Genomic DNA, 25125 nt, shown 5'->3' with positions numbered 1-25125 from the left:
ACAGATAATAGGCCAGATTTGGCCTGTAGATGACAGTTTGGCAGTTCCTGTTCTTACGTATTGTTGTAAATTCTAGGAATACATCAGTCCATACTAAGTAACAACAGAACCCCCAACAAGGATCTGTGGTGAATGAGGAAAATAATAGTTGTTTGGAACTGTCATAAAGGGATTTTATGTTGGAAAAAGTGTAGGAAGAAATTATTAAGTATTTTTCCTGATATTTCTGCTTAAATGGGGTAGCATGAGACCATTTAGAGAGTAGATATTCTTTACAATCAACTATTTCACTGAGAAAAATAACGCAGCCTGAGATAAATTCATATACTCAGGTATCCTGGGATCTCTAATCTGTCTATCCAAAATCTATGCAAGAAAAGAAAACATAAAATAGTCAAGAAAAATAACCCATAAGAAATGAATCTCCTATCTCCTTCATCTTGAAAGGCAGTGGTGTTTAATAGTCTTTCTAGGGTCACAGTACTGATCACTGTGATAGGATAGCATAGTTCAACCCCAAGCTATCATTTCTAGTAATTAGTTTGAGTACTGATAACCCGTTTCAAAGCCTGTGGATAATAACATGCTGGGTTAAATCCTTATGGAACATATTAAAACAAAAGGAAAAGTGCACCACTTATTTGGGCATCACTGTCATGTTAGTTAAGATGCATGTTTTTCAAGACAGAAGAATTGCATATATTCTTGGGATTTTTTTTTATTAAAGCAAGTGAAGAATGTCTGTTTTGCAAAATACAAAAACAAACAGTAGCCCTCGTAGGGTCTATGCTACTCTGAGACAACAAAAACAAAAACAAAACAAAAAAAAAACACAATCCAAATAATATTGCTCTAATGTGTTGCTGTTATGTCCTACATCAACTAACAGATGTTGCCTATGCAAAAAACAAAACACAAACAATGCCCCAGATTGCTCCAGAAGACATTATATCTGGCATATTGGGGGGAAACAAATCACGATGCATGTGCTCTAACCTGTTCCCAGCCTCTCCAGGGGATTCTGCCTGAGCAGCAAAGTAATCAGATCCTGGGCATCCGGTGGTGGGGCCTCATCCTTTTCAGGCCAATTGATTTCATCTAGAAAGAAGAAAAGTCGTTTATAATTTTATTGCTCGAAGGGTGGTCCAGGTCCCTGTCTACAGCCTGAGCCTAACCTGGCTTATGAAACCAGATTCTGCATGTTAAGTCCTTTACTGGACTTGAATGTACAGCCAGGCCAGAGTAGTGTTAATTTAATAGAACAGAAATAGTATGGCTCTGCACAGGGTAGGGAGGAAAGATTTTAATAAGAATTATGTTTTCACTTTTCTGATTTATATTTCTGTGGGCAGAATTGGCTCCCAACAAGTCGCCCCTTCTGTTTATTAAGAAGATTTAATAGAACAGAAAGTAAACACCTGTGTTCAGATGCCTGCCTATGAGGGATCATCTAAGAGTGAAATTTTTTTGTCTCATTTTGCTGTGGCCACTGACTTCCTCAGCTCCAGGAAATAAAAAATTATTTTGCCAAAAAAAAGAGAAAACAACAACAACAACAACAAAAACCTTCTAAAGTCAAAGGAAAGGCTAGAATGCTAAGACTAAAAAGAAGAGACATACCCAAGTCATCATAATAATGGGAGCATATAAACTCTGTCATAGATATTAGAATATGTTCTTATTCTAAAAGAGATTTTGCCTAAAGATAGGTGTGCATGCTTGTATGTAATAAATGCAATAAAAACATGAGTTATTTCTGTGTGTGCCTGCCTCTAGCTTCCTCTGCTGCAGTTTAAATCTGATTTGGAAAATAAAACATGAATATGCATCAGAGCCGTAAGGCATCCAGAACAAAGCCAGCATTTGCTGCTTGTGTTAATTAAACAGTTGATTCCCCTTGCCATTCAGGCCTTGGTATGTGAGAAAGCAGCCTAGTTATAAATCCATAAAAAGCGCAGATATTGTATAAACCGGTTACTCACTGCAGGCGACTCACAAATCTACTTTGTTAAAGTTTACAAATATACTTGGCTTTCAAAGTCAATGTTAGAAAGTAACATGATGATTAAGGGGCTCAAGCATAAGCACAATGATTTTTTTCTGTGTTCCATTGTGGACTCTGGAAATACAGACCAGAAGGGACTAGAAGTAGTTGATGGACATGTTAGGGCTGTCTGACCAACTTCAGGAAAAGAAGCCTTGTTCAGCTTTGCTTTGGGGAAATTGACAAAATCAGCAGGTAAGATAGTGATGGATACTATTTAATTATCATTTAGCTTTGCCACAAGCCTCATAACAACAGTAAGGGTCAGCTTGCAGGTTAAGATCTAAAGGTTATTGAATTTTAAATGAAAGATGAACAGCTGTTACAGAAATAACATTATACCATAACAACTACCAATGAAATCATTAACAATCTGTGGATTCAATTTGCTTCCTTCCCATTCTCATTATTTATTATTTGGAAGACATTTGTTATAGGGTTTATTACATTTTTTTGTTAATTTCTTCAGTGTGCCATTATCCATTCTTCCCATTTATATAACTGTTTCCCACATTAACCTTTTTTTCCCTGGTGCAATTTTCCTATTATAGGAAGGAAAACTAGATGACAATTAAATCATTTGTAAATCCCATACCAATTTCTTTTGCAAAAAAGAAAAAAAATAGTACACGATAAAAGTTGGAGCCATAGCCAGCACACTTCCCAATTCCATGCTAACAAAATTTCCTCAGATCAGTTTTCAACACATATTACCCTTGAGATTGTGAGAGTCAGTTTATGGGCTATGATGAGTGAGTTCTTTAATTTGTTGGCTTAACTGTTTGATAAAGGTTAACATAATAGTAGTAAAAATTGTGATTCTCAACAGATTTATATAAAATAGTTGCTCTGAACTAGTAGCTTCAATATTAACTCCTGATGATACTTACCACTGATGACTTGTCCAAATAGCTCTTCGGGGGTGTCCCCAAAGAATGGTACGCATCCAACTAGAAATTCATAGAGAATAATTCCCATGGCCCACCAGTCCACTGGCTTCCCATAGCCTTGTCTCAGGATTACTTCTGGAGCAATATATTCAGGTGTGCCACAAACCTAAAGATGATTGCATTATTAGAACAACTGGAATATTAGAAATGAATTAAGATCAAGATGGCTAAACCCAATTATTTTGCCTAGAGAAAACCTGTTCAACTTTATGGAATCACGTGAAAATGATCTTAACACTAGCAATTAAAAGTTGGGTGCCATAATCCTAGCTACTCAGGAAGCTGAGCTCTGAGGATAGCCATTCAAAGCCAGTGAAAGCAGAGATGTCCATGAGACTCTTCTGACTTCCAAAAATCCAGAAGTGGAGTTGTGGCTTAAGTGGTAAAGCATCAGCTCTATCACCAGGAAAAAGCTAAGGAACAGGGCCCAGACCCTGAGTTTAAGCCCCGATCCCAATGGGCACATGTATGTTAGTGCACAAACACACACACACACACACATACACACACCCACACACACACATACTACATACAAGCAATTATAAGACCAAGGAAAATTATTGATTCAGTGTTAAATTTCTGGTTATGTTCAGTTTCAAACTAAGAATCTAGGTAGTTTTACCTAGTTTGTAATAGTACAGATATTTATAATTCTTCAATTTACACAATAGCACACTTTTAATCAGTCACTACTGGAGATATTTATATGAGGAAACCAATTCTCGCAGTGGTTATTTCACAAAGGCAGGACAGTGGAGATGTGTTTACCTTAAGTAACTTTACAATGAACAGATTGCGGGCACATGGTAATGAGGCATGCTTAAAGGGAAATGGGCCATGGCTCAGATTTTAGCATCCGTGATTGTACAATGCATCATGAGTTTCACAAGTACTCTACTGAGACTCCTGGATTCCTTATAAAAACAGTTTTCCATTTGTCTCTCTCATACTCTCACTTGTGTGCAATTAGATCGTTCGTCTTGCTAATAGACTATAATGCTAGGGGAGGAATGCAGAGGGAATGGACAGTTCAAAGAAGCCCAGGGAGACAAATGGGAGCAATCTGTACTTTATTAAATGTAAGGCTTATACAGACATCTAACCCACTGGTACTAATGTGAAGATGGCCTACACAAGTCACTTCTGAACTACGTTTTATTTCTCTGTAGAGTGGAACAGCATCTTAGCCTACCTGTTTATCCAGGAACTCTCGCGCATCCTTCTCAATATGACCCTCATAAAGATTGGTAGTCATGCTCATCAGTCCCACCTTAGACAAGCCAAAATCTGTCAGCTTGATGTGCCCCATGGAGGTAACCAACAAGCTGCGAAGCAGAAGGACACGGAGAACGACAATCACTTTGAAGCTGCTTCTATTTATTTTAGGCTCCCTTCTCCCCTCATCAGTTTGAAAGACTTATTACGTACATTGGTATCAGCTTTATGACAAAATCCAGACTAGAAAGAGAGGAAGTCACACAAAGATGTCAAAGGCTTGAGTATAAGTCACATGGGAGGGCTGTCTCAGCTGATCTTTCCTAGAGCATCACACAACTGAAACTCTTAGAAAAAATTCAAGTATGAAACTCTAACTCCTTTCCCATTTTCAGAATGAAGAAATAGGAAAGGGCTACCATCTCCTAAGTCAGTAGTTAAGATAAGCCATTCATCTTGGATTCCAATGAGACACAGATAAAGGACATGGACAAAAACAAAACAAACAAAAAACAACCCTCCAAAAGCCTGTATTTCTTTTACATGTGAATACGTTGCATTTGGATATACCATAAATGTTTCATGTTAAGTCAAGGAATGAAATTTTTAATAGCAGATATAGGGTCGTAGCAATTTAGAATAATGATAGGAATAGAGATTTAAAAAGCTACTAGGAAGAAATCAGTGTTTCAGATGAACTTTCCAAATTTTCTGAAATGAGTACGAGTCCCTTTTATCATAAAATTTGTAACACATTCAAGGTTTTTGTAGTGTAATGATTTAAGAGGTATCTCACCTTAGTAGAAAAAGTCTGAAATATTTCATAATTGGTGTCAAAATGAATAGCTAATCACTTTGGGAAAATGTTATCTTTGTATATTAAATCAGACACCAAAATAAACTCCACATGAATTAAAAATCGATAAATAGTGTGAGGAAACCACAGTATTACATCACGTACATTATCTTGAAATAGGGAAGGACTAGGTCAGTATGATATCAAATATAGGAACTATCCAGAAAGAGGTAGACTTCTATGTTGTTAGTCAAAAGTTCACATAAAAATATGTATTTTCCTAAAAAATTAACTATAGTCATCATTTTCTCCTATTTCTCATAATTTCTTATTCTAAAACATTGTAGCCTTTAAAGACGTATATAAAAATAACCACATATACTGTTTGGAACATTGTAGAAGAATTTTTTTTTCTTTTTGCTTATGTGGTACTGAGGAATCGAACCCAGGGCCTCATGCATGCAAGGCAAACACTCTACCACTGAGCCACCTTCCCAGCCCCTAGAAAAATTTTTTAAGTATGAATGACATTAAGAGAAAATCTTTTGCCAGGCGTCAGTGGCTCACACCTGTTTTCCTAGCTACTCAGGAGGCTGAGATCTGAGGATCACAGTTCAAATCTAGCCCGGGCAGGAAAAGCCATGAAACTCTTGTCTCCAATAAACCACCGGAAAAAAACAGAAGTGGCACTATGGCTCAAGTGGTAAAGCACTAGCCTTGAACTAACTGAAGAGCTGAGGAACAGTGCTCAGGCCCAGAGTTCAAGCCCCATGACTGACAGAAAAGAAAAGCTCTCATAAGAAGAAAATATTTGGTATCTTGAGAAAGAAGACTTATGTTTCCCCAATGTACATACTTGTCTGGTTTCAAATCCCTATGTACAATTCCATAGTTATGCAGATATTCCAAGGCCAAGACTGTCTCAGCAAAGTACATCCTGGCCATATCAACTGGAAGAGGACCCATGTTTTTCATTAAAGTAGCACAGTCTCCCCCTAGAAAACAAAGGATAAAGACTTAGTAAGTGCAGTGCCAAGCAGGATTCATGAAGACCAGCAGTTTAGATTGCAGAATTGCAATATTGCTTTTATTCGTAAGTGAAGACTCTGTTGAGTAATTACATTTCCAATTAAGACACAGAGGAGAGAAAATAAAGATTTAAGATGTTGTAATCATCACAGTAGGTTGGGCTCTGAAATGAAACTGGATTCAAGAACCATGAGTGTCCTTTTTGGATGACAGTAACAATTCAAAAGCCATAAAACATGGATTCTTAGCAGGGTGCCAGTGGCTCATGCCTGTAATCCTTGCTACCCAAGAGTCTGAGATCAAATGGAACTGGGCAGAAAAGTCCCCATGAGACTCTTACCTCCAATTAATCACTCAAAACAGCAGCGGTGGTGCTTTGGCTCAATTGGTAGAGTAACAGCCTTGAGCACAAAGAAGCTCAGGCATAGTGTCGAGGCTGAGTTCAAGCCCCACCACCACTAAAACAACAACAACAGTTAAAAAAAAACAACCATGGATTCTGGAATTAATCCGTCTAAGCATGAATTGTAAATATGCCTCAGACAGAGAGCTTGTAGGCAAACTTGTCTTGGCCATCCTGACTGTGTCATCTGTACCATCATAGCAATGATGTCCTCATTTACAGGATTATTGTGAGGGTTCATTAATTAATATATGTAAAGAATTTAAGATATAATAGACCAACACATATCAAACATGTTAACTGTTTATTATTGCTGTTAAAATGACCACAATAACCAAGTGTTGATGTGGTAAAAAGAACTATGAATGCAAATCAGGTGGTACCCAGCAAGCCTCCCTTCCTCTAATTTTACTTAGCTGCAGTTAAAAACTTGAATTAAAGAATGTTATTCTTTGCTTGCATTTTGTAGTTTTGAAATTGTGTGCAAACAATGACAAGAGCTTAAACTGGATGTTCAGGAATTTGTTTGGCTTTAGCCAAACTCTCTCTCTCTCTCTGTATTTATCTATACACTTTATGTCAGCAAGTCATAGCCACTTTATCTCTCTGAAATTAAATGGGGAAAAAAGATAGAAATGAGATTCCTGGGAGTATTTGAAGTGGACAGCATGAACCACTTTGAAAAAAAAAGCAAGAAAAGCTAAGTGTTGGAAGTTCACACCTGTGATCCTAGCACTCTGGTGGGGCTGTGGTACATGCCTGCTATCCCAGCATTTGGGAGACACCAGAAGGTCTAGAATTTTAACTCAGTCTGGGCTATGGAGCAAGACAAAGAAAGAGGAGGTGGAGGAGAGACAGTGAGAGAGAGAAGAAGAGGAGAGAGGAGGAGGAGGAGGAATAGGAAAATAGAACAAGGAGCCACTAAAAATCAGAAAGACTGTCTGGATTTCCAGAATATTTTTCCTTTCCTATAATTCATTTTTAATTTCACAGGATAGATTGAAAAGGTTATATTTTAATTCATTTTTAATAAGACTGGTTATAATGAATGTGTTTTGTGATACAAGATGTAAGTAAGTAGGAAAAATCCTACAGCTTATATTTCAATGTTAATGGTCATTTTTGGAAGGTAGTTAGGATTAAAAGCTATTAAAAAAGAAAAACAACCTGTTCCCATCTAGCACTAATTTTCCCTTTGTTATAGTAGAGTAGGCACTTTACCAGCAATTATCCAAAGATAATGACTGGGAATACAGCCATCTCATTGCCTGGCTTCAGTTCCTACATGGAGAGAGCCATTATATGGCACAGACACAGACAGCTTGAACAACACAGCTGAGTGAGGGATTTCTGGGTATACGTGTCATGTTCCCCATGTCCCAGCCAGACTTACCTTCTACGTATTCCATGACCATGCACAAATGGCGCCTTGTTTCAAAGGAGCAATACATGCTGACCACAAAGGGGTTTTCTGCAAAAGTCAGGATGTCTCGTTCCACAAAGGCCTGCTGGATCTGGTTTCGAAGGATGAGGTTCTGTTTATTAATCTTCTTCATGGCAAATCTCTGCCGAGATTCCTTATGCCGGACAAAGTAGACTGCCCTGAAAAGGAGCACAAGTATTGGGATTTTCGGGAAGACAGAAGGTAAGGGTGTTTGGGGTTACAGTAGCCATGAGATGCACAGTGTTTCTCAGGTTTTACAAAGCTGGAATTCAGTTTGCAAGAGATACACTGGCAATTAGAAACAGCCTATAACAGGCTAAAGTCTTTTAGCTAACTGAAGTAAAAAGAAAATAAAAAATCTTTCCATAAAGGTCACATATAAAGTATCAAATTCACCTGGCCCCAGTGGTTCATGCCTGTAATCCCAGCTACTCAGAAGGCAGAGAGCTGAGGACTGTCATTTGATGCCAGCCTGGGCAGGAGAGTCTGTGAGACTCTTATCTCTAATTAACTACCAGAGAGTGGTATTGTGGCTCAAAGTAGTAGAGCACTAGCCTTGAGTAAAAAAAACCTGGACAGCACCCAGACCTGGAGTTCAAACTCATCTTCACTGCTGAAAAAGGAGACAAATTAACCCTGTATTTGTGTGCACATGTGTAGAAACTGGGCCTTGAACCCAGACCCATGTGCTCGATTGGCTTTTTTTGTTGTCATATAAAGCTGGCCTTCTACCCCTTAAGCCACAGCTCTACTTCTTCTTGACTGACTAAAGCAATACATTTCTCAATGTTACTCAATGTCTGCAGATGGGACCATAGCTTCTTAAGAGTATGTGTTATCCAACTGAGAGTAATCTCCTTCCTATGAAATTGGTAGGTAAATGAGAGTACCTGAGCCCTTACACGAGCAACAAAAAGTAATGCATTTCCTTCTGTGGGCCTCAGTGTATATCCCTGTGCTTGTTCCAAGAGGAAATACAGTCTCAACAGAAAAGGAGACAACCATGTAGCTGCATTTCTGTTCCCTCCAACCCCAGGCCAAGGTGTCAAGAAACTGCATTGTGGGATGACCATTTTATCTCAGCCTAAAACCTTATCCAGATACTTTCTAGAGCAAGACACCAGACCCCTTGAGGCGTGGTTGATATGATATCAAAATTAATGAACTTAAGTAAATATTCAAACCATATCGTACTGAATCATCCATTTGAAAATGAGAAGTTTTGTTTATAAGAAAACTAAAGGAATGTTTCAGAAAGTTTCAAAGATGTGAATTACTGAATGAAATTCCTAAGGGGTTTAGTGGGGATAATTTTAAAAAATCATATAATCCTAGATTCCTACAGTCAGACTGCTTCAAGTATTTATTTTACCTTTAAAGAAGCTAAAACTGGAAAACAGAAACAATGTATTTTATGGGAGGCTTATACTGGCTGTCTTCAAAGGCCTTACATTGAAAGACCAATAAACACATTTATGTAGGTCAAATTTTAATGTTTTAAGTATATATTTCAATACTTTCCTACACTGATTTTTTTCTTAACCAATTAATAATTCTTTCTGTATCAGATTAAAAGCTTTTACTCTATTTTTGCTTTCCCTATTACTGGTTGGATAAAATCAGAAATCCATAGTCACTTAAGCTGCTTCTAATCAGATAATGCTAGCAGAATATAACAAAGGAGGACAGAAAACAACTTGGCAATCCCTGGAATGAGCATTGGTAAACAAGTAACTGTCACCAAGAGTGGGTTCTGAAAAAGGAACCTATCATTTTGAAATAAAATTAAGAACTCAAAATGCTGAAAGGAAAGCATCTTTATTTTTTTTTATAATGACCTACCTAGAAGTCAGTTTTCATGCAACTTCCTTTCCAACTCTTCCCTCAAACATTTTATCTTAAGCTCAGTGCCAAGGACCCTTCAATGTCTAAGCAAATATATTGGCATTTCCACACTTAGACTATCACAAGGTGGCAAATGGATTTTTCAGCCAAGCATCCCTTCCCCTTCTCTACACTCCCTTCCCACCTCCCCTCCCCTTTCCTTTCCTTCTCTTTCCTTATACTATACACTTAAGCCACAGTTCCTCTTCTGGCTTTTTGGTAGTTAATTGGAGTTTAAGAGTCATCATGAACTTTCTTGCCCCAAGTGGCTTCAAACCACAAATCTAAGATTTCAACCTCCTGAACAGCTAGGATTATAGGCATGAGCTACCACCATTTCTTACATAAGTAATTGCTCCAGGAACCATAGAAGGTAGAAGAAGAACAGAATTCTACAGAATTTTATAAAAGAATAAAAGAAATGTAGCTTTAAGTTCAATCTGACCAACATCCATAATAAGGATCTTAGTAGCACAGTGTAAAAAAAAAAAAAAGGATTCCATCTATATCTCAGATTTTTAGTATATAAAATTTTGGTTTGGGGCTGGGAAGGTGGCTCAGTGGTAGAGTGCTTGCCTTGCATGCCTGAGGCCCTGGATTCTACTCCTCAGTACCATATAAGCAAAAAGAAAAAAGCCAGAAGTGGCGCTGTGGCTCAAGTGGTAGAGCGCTAGCCTTGAGCTGAAGAGCTGAGGGACAGCACCCAGGCCCAGAGTTCAGACCCCACGACCAGACCCCCCCCAAATTTTTTTTTGGTTTGAGTTTTTTATTTTTCCATACGATGGTGTATTTAAAATAGTCAGCTAATCATTAGGAAAACTGACTTAAAGTAATTGAAATGAAATTTGTCTTGTAGTAGCTTGAGAAATCCCTGACTCAGGACAGATGGGTCTATCTTGATAAAATTGTAGAGGTGAACTAGACTTCATAATTAGAAATTCAAGGGAGTTTTATTGGTGTTGTGGTTGGTTGTTTTTGTGGTCCTAGGGATCATACGCAGGCCTTCATTCATTCTAGGCAAACATTCTATTTCCACGCTATACCCCAACCCATGGTTTGCTTTATGTTCTTGGTTTCTTACATTTGTGTTTTGCTTTTCGAGTATTATTCTTCATGCTAGAATTTGTTTACTATGATGGTTCTCTTTTACAGATACCTGTCCTACTTTTCTATAAGTTGATGATCTAAAATTACTAAACTCAGCAGAGAGCAGGAGAAATTGAAAAAGAGCAAGAAAGAGCAAGAAAAAGGCAATTGGCACTGTTGAGCAGAATATAAAATTCCTGATATCCTAATGCTACACTGGACTGACATGGCCTCTGTTTCTCAGCTTTCTGGCTCCAGGGCTTACTTAGTTGGAAAAGGCTGTATCTGTCTCTACCTCTGGCAATCTTCCTGCGAATCATGAAAACCCCAGGGTGCGAGGTGACATACAGTTAAAGGGTACCCAGGGACATGTTCTCTGTGAGCCAGAAGAGCTTGTACACTCTTCCCAGGCAAGAATGAGGTGTGGAAGGATGGCGAGAAGTGGATTCTGAAGTTAACAAAACCTAGAGCCCATTGATTCTGCCCTATTTGGCGTGTGACTCTAACGTGTGTAAGTTGTGTAAGGCTGTGAGAGCCAAATATCTGATTCTGGGCTGGTGGAGCTGCATATGGGAGCAAGGAGATGTGTGTCAAAGGAAAGCGGAGAGGAAAGGCAACAGGAAGCATGTGAAGAAAGAGCAGATGTCAGTTTGCACTCAGGGGTCTCTTGAATAATGTACATGGAGGTTATAGAGTAGAGGAAGTGTGTGGGGGAGGTGCTGTGCCTCTCCAAGTTAGTGATTTTATTCTGGAGTCAATTTTATTCTTTCTGTGAAAAGTATCTCAAGTACTAAAACTTGCTATCCTCTTTTCTCAGCCTCCCTCATGCTGGGATTACCAGAGCAACAAAAGGGAAGGGCCTCTATATCCCAACTCAGATGGCAAAAAGCTTTAAAGGCCAGGTGGTACCAGTGGCCCTGGCCTATAATCCAAGCTACTCATAAGGCTGAGAATTGGTCAGAAAAGCCTGAGAGACTCTGTCTCCAATTAACCAGCAAAAATGGAGAAACTGGAGGTGTGGCTCAAGGGGTAGAGCATAAACCATGAAGGAAAGAGCCCAGTGAGACTGTGGGCATAGAGTGCAAGCCCCAGTACTAGCATAAAGGAGAAAAGGAGTTTTAAACAATATTAGTTACAGCAAAAGGTAAATATTGCTTAAAATCAGAGGATCTGTCACCATGTCTTTGAGCTGTCCTTCCTGTATACTAGTGATATGAACTACCATTCAGGCGTCTTTGAGTGAAGAGAGACAAGGAGGCAGCACAGTACTTGACATGACAATCATCCTTCTACAAAGTGCTACATAGTAGGCATAAAGAAATGCCTCAACTCTCTTTTAGTTAATAGTCAGAACCATGTTAAACAGAGAAAGAAATTGGAATTAAATGTGCTTCCTCCGCCCTGGTACTCAGGGCTTTGCTCTCTCACTTGGCTCTTTTGCTCAAGACGAGAGCTCTTCCACTTGAACCACACTCTATTTCTGGCTTTTTGCTGGTTAACTGGACATAAGCATCTCCCTGACTTATGTGCCCAGGATGACTTTGAATAAAGATTCTCAGATTGCAGCTTCCTGAATTATAGGTGTGAGCCACCAGGGCTTGGTTAAGAAATTAAATCATCCTTTTCACAAGAATGGCCACCAAGTAAGAAGAGAAAGTCACTACACTCTGTGTTTCAGCAGGACAAATAGAAGCCCTTCCTAATTAGAAAGTGAGAAGCAGCATCATTAAAGTTTGCGAAGTCACCAAAATCCTTCTTTCTAAGCTTTTGATGTGAGTAATGAAACAAGGACACGCTGATGCCCTAGACATTTTCTACAACCAAGCTCCACTACGCATCTAGAGATCCATTTATTCAGCCAGCCCGCAATCAGCATTATAGCTGCATAAATGGATAGAGGTACCTCCATTCAAATTTCAAATTAAAAATAATTAAAATAGAGAGGAAATCTGTCAGAAATGTAATGAGAGATTAAATCTGAGTAGAGCAAGGGAGAGGAAAAAAAAAAAAGAGTCCTGACTGATAGCAGAGGCTCGGATAGGCAGCTTGTGAAACCATTAATGACTTGGCCTACATCCTGGGTGTTTACTGATTCACAGCTTGTTTAACTTCTTGTATATTCCCAACTGTTCCCCAAAGTGTGATATACCTCATCTACTCTACAGTGCTTTAACTGCACTACAAATGAGTTTACTCAACCAATTAGAACTCCAAATACTGCTAAGATAAATGCCCAAGTTTTATGAAAGTAGTGATTCCCAGATCATCTTTTTCTAGATTTCCACTGCCAGTAGAATTAAGCAATGCTCCAACCCACCAGCCCATTCAATTCTTCCATTTAATATACAAAGAATTCCTCAAGCCATCTCCAAAAGAACAAAAAAAAGTGAAATATTAATAAATAGGCAAAATCTAAGAACACCTGGATGGCTTAAACACTTATTTTTATGTAGAAAACTTCCTGTGAGGTCCTTAAAGGAAAGAAAATGTTGTGAAAAATGTAACACCAAGAAAGTATTTATGAGCCACATCAAGAAATATGCCATCTGACATAGTCCTGCAAACAAATCAGTGAAGCATAGAAAGGACTCACAAATATTTAAGTTCTTCACTAAGTTAATGGTGTGGAAAATATTAGAGGTGAAAAACTAGCAAGGAGAAATATCCCTTGTGGCACAACAAAAATCACTTTACCTCATCTGTTCGAATGTGTCGTAAATGGCAATAAATGTCTCTGGGATTATTTATTGCTTTCCACATACAGATGGAAGAGGGATTAATACTTAATTAGGCTAGGATTCTTAGGCTGTCTATAATGGATTAAGCCCTAGACTGTGCATTCACTGCCTTCCCACAGTATTTACTAGTAACTCAAAAAGATCTTGTTGCTATTTATGCTGTGCCCTGAGAAGGTAATTGTGTGTCTATAAAAACAGATCAAGCCACTAAAAGAGGGGAATTCAAAGATTCCCAGCACAGAGTAATGATAAATGTTGAAAGGGTCAGAAATAGCAATTATCCTTCTTTTTTCATATTACATGTAATGAAGAATTACAATTAATCCCACAAATATAGACAATTATATGCCAATGAAAATACCCTGAAAAATAATGCTTATGTTGTATATTATGTAATGGTACTATAATAAAGGAAAAAGAAAGGAAAGTGATAATTTGTTACCTCCTAGGAGCCTAAAATATATTATTTGGATGTTTGATGTCAATCTAGAAAATAAATCTCTTCCTTAAAGGAAAAAAAATGGGATCAAGGGAGGAGGACCAGTAATTTGATTAGATTATAGGATTAGGCTCAATTTAGTAAATTTTGGTATAACGTAAGGATTAACAGAACATATCATGATAAATTTTCCAACAGCCTTATTTTAAATAGTTTTCTCATAAGGCTGACTATTGATCAGATAGGAAATACAAGGTAATGCTCAAGTAGCAATTCTATGTATGAAACTATATATGTGTACATGTATAGATATAGCTTTATGTAATATATAATATGTATAATTCCTCTCCCAAGAGTGAACCCAGCATGGCAGAATGAATAAATGCAAACAGAAATACAGAACTATTTTTCCTTTGTTTTATAAAACCTTCTTTCCAACCTTCTAAAACAACTGCTAGGCCACTTGCTATTTTTGCAGTTGGATATTCAGTAAGAAGTGATTCTGGCTGTATATCAGCCCCACTGAGGAAAGCGAACAGTGATCTGAAAAGGGAAGTCCCTGCCTGGCATCTATTTGGCAAAAGATGAATGTGCAGAATAAAGATATCACTCCGGTGTGTTAAAATATAACAGAGAGCTTCTCTTCAATTAACTCACCCATAGGCTCCATTGCTAATCAATTTAATTGTTTCAAAATCACTTTCTCGAGGTTTCCTTCGAAGTTTCAGGGAAGTATTCGAACTCTTGGAAAGAAAACAAAGTTAAAAATAAGTCTAGCATTTGAGAAAATCATTTTAATGACAAAACAGGTACTACTTGAATGGATGTCATGCCGTTTAATATAGAATTCTAGCTAACAGAACCCAGGGCCAACTCTAAAGATCAAAGTGCCACAGCAGTGCTTAAGCCACTGTTCCTTGTGACTCCAGCTTAGCTACATTTAAGCAAAGACAATGGCAGGGAGGAAACTGGAAAGTCCTGGTTTTATTTCCACTCTGTATACTCCTCAAGTTAGCCACCTTCCCAGCCCTCTATGAGTCTTCTTGTCCCATCAACTCTCCCCTCAAATCTCCACCACGAACTCTTCAGAGGGGAGTGCCAGAAAATAGCAGACAGAAAGACAAGTACCAGTTTGATAGTGCTTCCCTGATGCTTCCAAGGAACTTCAGTCTCAACACATTTAAAGTTTTGATAGTTACTACAACAAAATTAACAGGACAACCATCATTTGCTTAGTACAGCTTCTAACCACCAAGATACTCTCTTATCCATTTTACATGGAATTATCTCATTTAATCTTTCATAATCTCTTATAACTGTTGTACTGATGGGGAAATTGAAGCACAGGAGAATCATTTCCCTACACCCTCCACACCTAGTAAGAGGTGAAGCCAGTTTTTAAATCCAAGCAATCTGAATCCGGAAGAATCTCTTTCCCAATTCCTACCCCCATGATTATACAGATGTTCCAGGTTTCCTGATCATCCCTAGCCTGCTCCTTCCTGATTTCTCTGCTAGGGTTAGCTATTTACAAGAGTGTTCCCCAACCAAACCTCTGACTGGTGTCCCTGTAACTGCCACTTAACTGACTTTCCCACAAGCACCCTGCTGTACCCCAGTTGACTTCTTTTCTTCAAGCCATTACTCTGATTGGAGCATCTTCCTTTTTAGTCCATCCTTTCTCATATACATGGACACTGTTCCAAAGCTGGGTTGCTTCCTGTTGTTGCTTATCTTAAAAGCAACTACACACAGGGGCAACAGGGACTTGTGTGCATGTGTGTGGGAAGGGTTCTGACAAGAGCTTTCCATCTCTATGGTCTCCCCTGATTTTAGCCCACAGATGTCCCTTGTGTCTTCAGTGTTCCTTGGTCCCTTGGCATCTTAACCATGTCTTGCATCACAAGAGCCATGGCCCCAGGGAATTTTTTTTGTGACTGGCCAGACTAAAGCAAATCTCCTTATGGTATATTCCAGCAGTGCATAGTCTTTTTTGCTTTGTAGATTTTATTCATACTTGTTATTCTAGGGTTTGTTTTTGTTTTTTGCACATGATTTCTTTTTTGTAAAATTAGGCTTTTTGTAGAAGGTAGACACAAACATTGTTTGCCTAGTGCCTGGCATACAGAAGAAGACAATAAATATTTGTTGAAGAAAGTAATTAACGCACTCAAAAATCTCCAGATGCTAATAAAACACAAAAGCCAACAGCATATTTCATGGGGAAAGTACTCACACTCACTGATTCATCCGTCTCTGGTGTTTCTGCTGTACCACTATCATAGTTTCCCAACTGAGCCATTTCTAGGAATAAAATAGCCAAGAAAACAAAAAGCCAGGTACAGTTTAAGAAATAACTGCAATTAGACAAGAAGGATGTGCTCTTTCTTCTAATATAGCCATAGGAAAACTGTATCTAAACATAGCAAGAACCAGTGGCAGCTGGTAACGTGCACTTGGTCATTACATACCCTGTCCTGGAATTCCATTTCTTTTTATTTTTTGAAAATATTTTTATGATCTTTACTTGTACAAAGGAGTTGCCAGCCAATAAAGCAGTTATGAGTACAATGCATCTTGATCAGTGTTCACTCCTTACCATTTCTTATGACAGCTCAACAGAGGAAAAAGGGTTACTTGCTCTGTTTAAAATGATATCAAAATATACAAGTCTTTCCAAGTCGGGTGCCAGTGGATCATGCCTGTAATTCTAGCTACTCAGGGGACTGACATCTGAGGATGATGGTTCAAGGCCAACCCAGGCAAGAAAGTTGATGATACTCTTATCACCAATAAATTACCAAAAGAAAACAAAAAGTAAAAAGAAAAACTGGAAGTGGAGCTGTGGCACAAGTGGTAGACTGTTAACCTTGAACAAAAGAAGCTAGGGACAGTATACAAGCCATGAGTTCAAGCCCAAGGACTGGCACCAAAAATAAAAAATACCCGCCCCCCAAAAAAAACAAAAGATGCAAAGCTCTTCAGGATTTGATGGACAACAAAAAGGCACTGGCTACATTTTGGAAATAATTTTCGTTTCCAGTGAGCATCTATTGCTTCATTCCTTTGGACCTTCTAAGAGAAATGCTACCAAATATAAAGAGAATTTGCAGTTTCTTAGAAGTGGTAATGGTGATTGGTTCAGAAGGGTTTGGAGATGAAAAGATTTGATTAAGGCCACTGGCTAATTTTTAGGCTCTTCTCCAGCAAAATGGAAACAATATTAGTTATCTCTTAGAACTTTTTTATTAGTACAATGCATCATAATGCATGTGAAGCTCTTAGCATGTTAACTAACAAAAATTAAGTGTTTATTAAATAATGATTGTTATTTATTATTAATTATATAGTACAAAGTAATCAATTCTGGGCTGGATGCCACATGCTTGACATCAGCTTAAGCACTACCCTGGTGGTCTAGTTAAAAATGACAAAGGCATATAATTGCCCAGCTCAAGTTGGAATGCATCCTTGAGTTTATGTAAATAAATGGCTAAGTCTAATTAATGCACTGATCTCAGTCCCCTGCGTAGCTAGAATAAATTTTTTTCCCACAGGTATTTTCTAATTTTATAAAAAAGTGGACCTGTGTAATAAGAAGTGATAGTTTTAGATACATATTTTTGTAGAGTCTATAATCATTTCTTAGGTTCTTATTTCATATGTTTATGTTTTTATAAATATAACTATAATTTTTAGCTAGTGATTATTCCTAAGGCTTATGAAGCTAAAATACATTTAAAGTAAAAATTGGTATAGTCTAGCCAAAAAATATCTGGAGATGGACTCGAGTGTTCTCAGTTGGGAAAATGCCAGGATAAAAATAACCTTAAACTCTATACTTTCTTGGTGTCATTCAAATGAGGTACAGACACAGAGACAAACTAAAGCATATTTGGATTGAAGGAATCTCCAGAAAAGAGGTAGTATTTAATATTGTTTAAAAATAGAAATAACAGTTAACACATTAAGCAATGACAATGTGATTGCCATAAATTTGATTTGGAAGGACCTGAGGGGTAAAGAGGGCCATGAATTGTTTGTTTAAATCCATGACACAGATCCAGAACTCTCACTCATCAAAGGACCAGCTACAGATACGTTAGCTTGGATGCCAATAGCATAGAGAAATTTATTAAATTGCCTGAGGAAGTCATACTGTAAATGAGAACAAGCAGATTAAAAACTATCCTCAGACAGAACTAAAAAAATTAAATCTCAAGAGTTTTTAAAAAAGCGACTCCTAGTGATAAATTTTTATTACCAAATTTGAAACATGCCAGAGACCCTTACAAGTTTTTAAGGCCTCTGTTAAGGGACATAAATGGGCCTGGGACTATTCACATACCAAAGATCAGCTACAGAAGTATTTACTGTCAGGGAGGAAAACTGGGAAGAGCTGACCCAGCCTTAACCACACTGGCGTGAAGAGCCAGGGTAATCTGCCTTGACAGCCTCCCCTCACTCCAATTATTTTCATAAAAAAATAAATTAAAAGAGGGTTCTGTTTTAAATAGAATTTCTGCTAAATAACTATTATCTGGGAAATACATATTATTGGTAAACAGTGGGTAGTAATGGGAAGGAACCAAGAGTCAGCTTTTGAAGAGGAAGCTAAGGCATCATTTTGTAATGCCTGAAGAGATTTTTAAAAACTCATCTAAATACCATTAAACATCTGCCCTTTTTTATTTCATTGATTTAAACCATTTCTGAAGAGTCATGATTCAAAAAGGTAAAGATGGTAATTTAAAAGCCATGGGGGGAAAAATCTCTCTCCAGGGAACTTCTCAGAAAAGCAGCCACCAGTCTCTGATAAGTGATGAATCTGTTGTGGTATTGCTTTCAGTACAGTATGAATTTATCTGGAATTATCTCCCAGTAATGCATGCATCATTTCACTGGAAGCAAAGATACGACGGCCACAACAGCAAACAAAGCAGGAAGCACAGGAGAGAGCAGGGCAGAAAGCAGCAGGCTCCCTGGCTTTAGATGGGAAAAAAACTTCTGTGCCCATATTTACTTTCATCACGCACAATGGAGCAGGATAAGCGCTGCTCAAATTCAATTTGATGAACCAGGAAGACTATTTTGAATGAGGAGTCGATGATTGTTTATGAGTCTTTTTAGGCAGTGTATAATACTAAGGTTTACAAGTAACAATCTAGAACTACAATGAACAGGAAAAGGTGGGGACATGACTCATACTAGGTTTTTAAGAAAAAAAAATCACTAACAGAATGTTTTCTATTCTCTGTACTCAATAGAAAGCTATCTTGTTTTTATTTGATTCAAAAAATCCTTTGATAAGCCTTAAGAGACGCAATCTTTTCTATTATTGTCTCTCATGTGTGCTAACATTCCTTTAGACTGTCTTGAGACATAAAAGCAAAACTATACATACCTAACACTACTGTACTCAGATTTAAAGCAATCTACCATCAATTGCATTACACCCCAATTAAATATAAATGCCAATTTTAAAGGAATGATAATTAATTTCTTCAGCAACACTTTCAAAATAAAAATTACTCTCAAAAGGAGTTCAATCTAGCTATGCCAGCGAAAAAGTCTTCAGAGAAGATTGAAAACCAAATTCTCCAGGATAGTCTGGCTCACAGCCTATAAGCTATCAAGGCCTGACCCCTTCTCCAGGTAACCAAAACTGGAACAGGCTCATTTTCCTCAGGACTAGATGCTCCCCAAGAAGAAGTACTTCAATAGAGAGCCTAAATAGGAAAAACAAAGACTTGCTACTAAGGTCTTCTAGAGGACATAGAATAGAAGCAACGAAAAGTTAACCCAGCCAAGTTCTTACCTTCCAAAGGGTCCTTATTGAGCCCCAGCTGACTGATGATGTACCTGGGAATGTCAGTTTTGATGCCCTGACCTTCTTTTGCATGGCCTTCTGCTGCTTCCAATAGGTAGTAAAATTCTTCAGGATCAAATTCCTGGCAGAAGACAAACAGAGACAGAATGCTATGAGCCAAAATGGTGTGAGATTCTGTTACATAAATCTCATTTATAATAATACTATTGATATAGCTTATTTATTTGTTTTTATTGTAAAGGTGATGTGCAGAAGGGTTACAGTTACATAAGTCAGGTAATGAATACATTTTTTTTCGGGGGGGTCAGTCATGGGGCCTGAGTTGTGGGCCTAGGTGCTGGCCCTTCACTCTTCAGCTCAAAGTGGGTGCTCTACCACTTGAGCCACAATGCCACTTCAGCTTTTTTTGTTTATGTGGTGGCTGAGGAATCAAACCCAGGGCCTCATGCATGCAAGGCCCCTGAATACATTTCTTTTAGAATAGTGTCACCACTTCCCTCATTTTCTCTCAGAATTTTCTCTCCTGACTCCCCCTCCCTGACAAGCGGTATAGTTCATTTTCAGCAGTGTCTAATGAATGTCACTGTTGCATTTGTTCACCCTTTGTCCCACCATTTCTGTGATTCCCCTTCCCCTCCCCAAATCAAATAAACTTACATACGAGACAAAAGGCACAGAAATCAAAAACATCAACAAAGGAGAAAACAAAAAAAAAAAAAAACCACAAAAACAAAAGGCAATAACAACAACAACAAAAAACACAAAAAACAACCTCCAAAAACCTCTTGTTTCAATTTTTTGGGGTTCATGTCAATAAACATCATTTTACATGATTTTATGTACATAGCTACTGAACCTTTATGATCCTCTCCTAAGAATATCCTCCTATGGTCTCACTCTGTGAATGTTTAATTTATCATGTCCAAGTGTAATATTTTGTCTTTTACCATCCAGTGTGTTTACTTGTAGACTTATAGGCACATTCTAATTACTACAAATGAGGGATACCAAGCAACCTATGTTTCTTTGGGTCTGGCTTACTTCCCTTAAAATAATTTTTCCAAGTCTTTCCATTTCCTTACAAATGGTGCATTATTATTCTTTCTGATGAAAGCATAGAATTCCATTGCATATATCATATTTTCTTGAGCCAGCTCAAAAAATTAACACCGTTCCTCCCCCGCCCCCCCCCCCCCCCCCGCAAAAAAAAAAAAGACAACAAAAATCCAATTAATAAATGGGCTAAAGCTTAAAGAAACACTTCTCAGGAGAAATAGGAATGGCTAACGGACACATGAGAAATGTTCAACATCTCTTGCCATAAAAGAAATGTAAATCAAAACAACATGGAATGTAGCTTTAAAAAAAATGTATGTAACTTTCACTTCTATTTGAAGTCTGTTCATATTCTAAGCCAATATACTCATTCAATGGGATAACCTAAAGATAATGATTGCTTCTAGTTACCTTGTAAGGCAATATTTGAGATACTATTTATGCTCCAGTCAAGATCTGGATTTCATTGGAAAAGAGCAGATATTCTTTTAATGGTTTATGTGACCCAGTACTCTATCGCCCTGGTTGACCTTGGACTCCTAGGATCAATTATCTTCATTCACCTCCTCCTCCTGAACATCTAGGACTATAACTATGTATTTATTACTTGCTCTGCTAGATCTGAAGTTTCATTTTTTCAATTTAATTTTTTTTAGAGTTGGGGAGTAGTGCTAAAAATTGAATCCAAAGCTGTGGGTCTGATAACAAAATTTTGAAATCTGAGAATTTTACTTAGAAGATTCAGTGTCTCTCTATATATAATTAAGCATAATATTAAACTACAATTACTTAAAGGTTTGTAGGAAATTTACCAGATCTAGATGTCTAAAACTATTAGAAAGAAAATCTTTAATGCTACCATATTTTTAACTCTAAGTATTATTATTCATACTTACATTATGCAAAGATTTTTTAAAGTAGTAAGCTGAAGTTGTCAATGACCTCTATATTACTTTCATAATAAATTTTTCCTATATATTTAAGTTTTGCTGGTCATCGATTAATATATTGTAAACAATTGTGTTCAGAAATTTAAAGCACAGTTGCGGATTTCATGGTTCAGTTCCTAAAACCCTCTTCCTTCTTGATTAATGTCCAGAATAACCACCTTTCAAATCTGAATCCCCCACCCACAGGGCTGAGGACCGAAATCAGGGCCTTGCACTGACCAAGCAAGTGCTCTTCCACTGAGCTAAATCCCCAAACCCTTGAATCTGTGTTTCATCTGATAATTACTCAAGAATTTTTAAGGGTCAGGAAGTGGCGCTGTGGCTCAAGCAGTAGAGAGCTTGCCTTGAGCTGTAGAGAGCAGGGACAGCACCCAGGCCCAGAGTTCAAGCCCCACCACCGACCATTGGTGGTGGGGCTTTTTTTTTGGTCGGTGGTGGGGCTTGAACTCTGGGCTTGAGTGCAAAAAAAGAATGTCTCAGGGTCACATTAAAAAAGCTTACTGCAAATGAAATCAGGCCCAGCCAGTATAATCTAATCACTCAGAGCTCTGAAAAGACACTTCCCAGGACTGACAGGACAAACCTGGGAACTGCTGGCATAAGATAAAAGCTTAAGGAAACATCCTTTAACATTCTTGACACTCCAGTTTAATCTGATCTCTAAACTATACTGAATATAAACATTTCCAAAGCTACTTTAGAGTCCACTTGTTCCTGTCAATACTTTTACTTCTCTTATCTGCTGCTGAGTGATTACTATAAAAAAATGCATTTCCTCTTTGAAGACAAGATCTGTTCCTAGTATACAGGCTATTGTGCATAAAAATATTTTAATGTTTATTAGCATTCCCCCCACCACTGATTATATTATTGCACCATAGGAGAAGCAGGAAAAAATATCTCCCTTCTATCTGTCCACACATCTAGTTCTCTTACCACAGGTATCCAAGGTAGTGTACTTCTGGCTTTTTGCTGGTTATCTAGAGATAAGAATATTGAGGATCTACCTGCCTAGGTTCGCTTCAAATGAACCTCAGATCTCAGCCTACTGAGTAGCTATGATTACAGGAATAAGTCACCAGTGCTCAGCTACATGATGCTTTTTACTCTGTGGTCCTAAGGATCCAAAGCTGATAGAAATCCTGCTCTCCATCTTTTACCTCAAGATCTGCCTCCCTCTGCTATCTCTCATCAGGCACTGGTATTTCTGAGGCTAAAAATATTTCAATATTGTAAAATCTAATGAATGTTAATTAAGAGAATAACAAGAACAAAGCACCACAACCACACACATTATTTTGTATTAAATGCTGAAAAATATATTATACATGGAGTTCAATTACTTTAATAGCTGGTAGAATTTTTAAAAGGGAAACTTTGTGCTATATTAATTTAGCCCTTTAAATAATTCTTATGTTAAAGTTCCATGTTTATTTACAATTTTGATTGAAATAACAATCAAGATTTAGTAAAACAAAAATTTTAAAAGGGCAAAATGAGTATTATTATGATATAATTTTAAAAATGAAACAATATCTAAAAGTCATTCCTCCTGATAGCCCACTGTACCCTTTTCCAAATGGGTTTGCTCAATAGCAATGACTTCTAGCATAGTATAATAAAAAAACAAATAATAATTATATCTACGGGTCACTATATAGGATATCTGGGATTTCCTTCTCTCTGACCCTCACCAAACTCCAAAAAAACACGAGGCAGAGCAAACATTTTACATTAGCTGTGACACAGAGTAATTATGCAGAAGTAAGGTCGAGTACACTATTTCATGACCATCCTTCAAGTTTGACCAGAATGTAAGATGACTACCAGTTAACGCAGCACCAACTCTAGAATTCTTTCTTAAAATCAAAGAAGACAAGTCACATATGGATGCCATCACACACATTCACAAGCTGCAGCTCATCCCAATTCTCCCCATTTAGTGCTGCTGGCTGAAGTGAAATGAAACTGGAGCTTTCTGTGGGTTGCTGCTTTCCTGCAGTTAACAATAAATAATGTAGTCACATCTAAAGGCAACTTACCAGGCACTCCAATAAACGAGCAGGGCGGGCAATAACAATTAGGATCTTTCGGACTAGCTGTTTAATAAATGCCAATTCTCCGCTTTCAGAGCGATCGTGGGCCTATGAAAAAAGCAATGAACAGCATGAGGACACAGTGTTGCTCCACTAAATGGAAAAGAAAATCAGCAAAGCATGCTAATGAGCTAATTGCAAACGTTCAAAAATTAAGCAATTTAGAAAATACTCTTAAAAGATTGATAAGTGGGCATTATCTCTAGATAAATGGACACTATTAAACATCCACATCCATAAAATAGCTCTATTAGCTAAACTTTAACTGCAAAACTTTGATTTATTATCTATGTTAAAAATTGAATATGTCTCTTTAATGTGAACCATGAATGAAGGAGACATTAAAAGTTTATGACACATTAAAACGTGTTACCAGTACCGTCAGCTCATCAAGAACATGGACTTACCAGATGTAACATGTTAGATGTGTGAACAGCAGGAACAGACTGGGTATTCTGTTATCCTGGGCATTTAACATGCTCATGAAATATACTTCACATATACAATATGATTTGCTTACAAGTTAGTTACTTCCCCATGTGTAAGAAGTATACAATGCTTACTTTAAATATTAGCTGACTAATGTTTATCATTGGACACACACATATATATATATATGTGTATGTGTATATATGTATGAATTCAATTTCACACACTGAATAAATAGGCACTCAACTCAGTAAAATTTTATCCAGTTTTGAATTTTACTTTACATGTTGTCCAAACACAATGAAATGTCCTGAGACCAAAGTTGTTTGCCAACAGTCAATGAAATTTTCAATGAGGTCTTCTTGAATTATCTGGTAAATATTGGGTTGATATAGGACAGAGATTTTGGAAGTTTTGATGTAAATTTCTATACTTGTTCATTTTAGGACTGTTTTTTTTTTTTGGGGGGGGGGGGAAGGTCCGGTTGTGGGGCCTGAACTCTGGGCCTAGGTGCTGTCCCTCAGCTCTTCAGCTCAATCTAGCGCTCTACCACTTGAGCCACAGCGCCACTTCTGGCTTTTTTTTCCTGCTTATGTGGTGCTGAGGAATTGAACCCAGGGCCTCAAGCATGCAAAGCAAGTGCTCTACCACGGAGCCACCTTCCCAGCCCTAGGACTGTTTTTTAATGACTTACTTTCCTCAAAGGATTAAAAACAAGTATCATGTTCCTGATGGT

At 37.7% G+C, this 25125-nt stretch overlaps 1 protein-coding gene across 2 annotated transcripts in view; it reads right to left on the bottom strand.

The window, feature by feature from the left end:
* LOC122117159 (microtubule-associated serine/threonine-protein kinase 4-like) overlaps positions 1–25125 on the bottom strand; it is a 163840-nt gene that overhangs the window by 32348 nt on the left and 106367 nt on the right. For both annotated transcript variants that reach the window (XM_042690814.1, XM_042690813.1), the window contains exons 8-16: positions 23907–24008; positions 19847–19979; positions 16265–16332; positions 14686–14771; positions 7831–8039; positions 5862–6000; positions 4187–4319; positions 2935–3100; positions 997–1098 (exon numbers count right to left, since the gene is read on the bottom strand). In XM_042690814.1, coding sequence (XP_042546748.1) covers positions 997–1098; positions 2935–3100; positions 4187–4319; positions 5862–6000; positions 7831–8039; positions 14686–14771; positions 16265–16332; positions 19847–19979; positions 23907–24008 — 1138 coding nt within the window. The remainder of the gene's footprint in view (positions 1–996; positions 1099–2934; positions 3101–4186; positions 4320–5861; positions 6001–7830; positions 8040–14685; positions 14772–16264; positions 16333–19846; positions 19980–23906; positions 24009–25125) is intronic.

The sequence above is a fragment of the Dipodomys spectabilis genome, unplaced genomic scaffold (assembly GCF_019054845.1).
Source record: "Dipodomys spectabilis isolate Male_0828 unplaced genomic scaffold, ASM1905484v1 ptg000140l, whole genome shotgun sequence".
NCBI classification, from domain to species: Eukaryota; Metazoa; Chordata; class Mammalia; order Rodentia; family Heteromyidae; genus Dipodomys; species Dipodomys spectabilis.
Note: the sequence above shows the minus strand (reverse complement) of the source record. Positions and strands in the feature narration are given on the sequence as shown.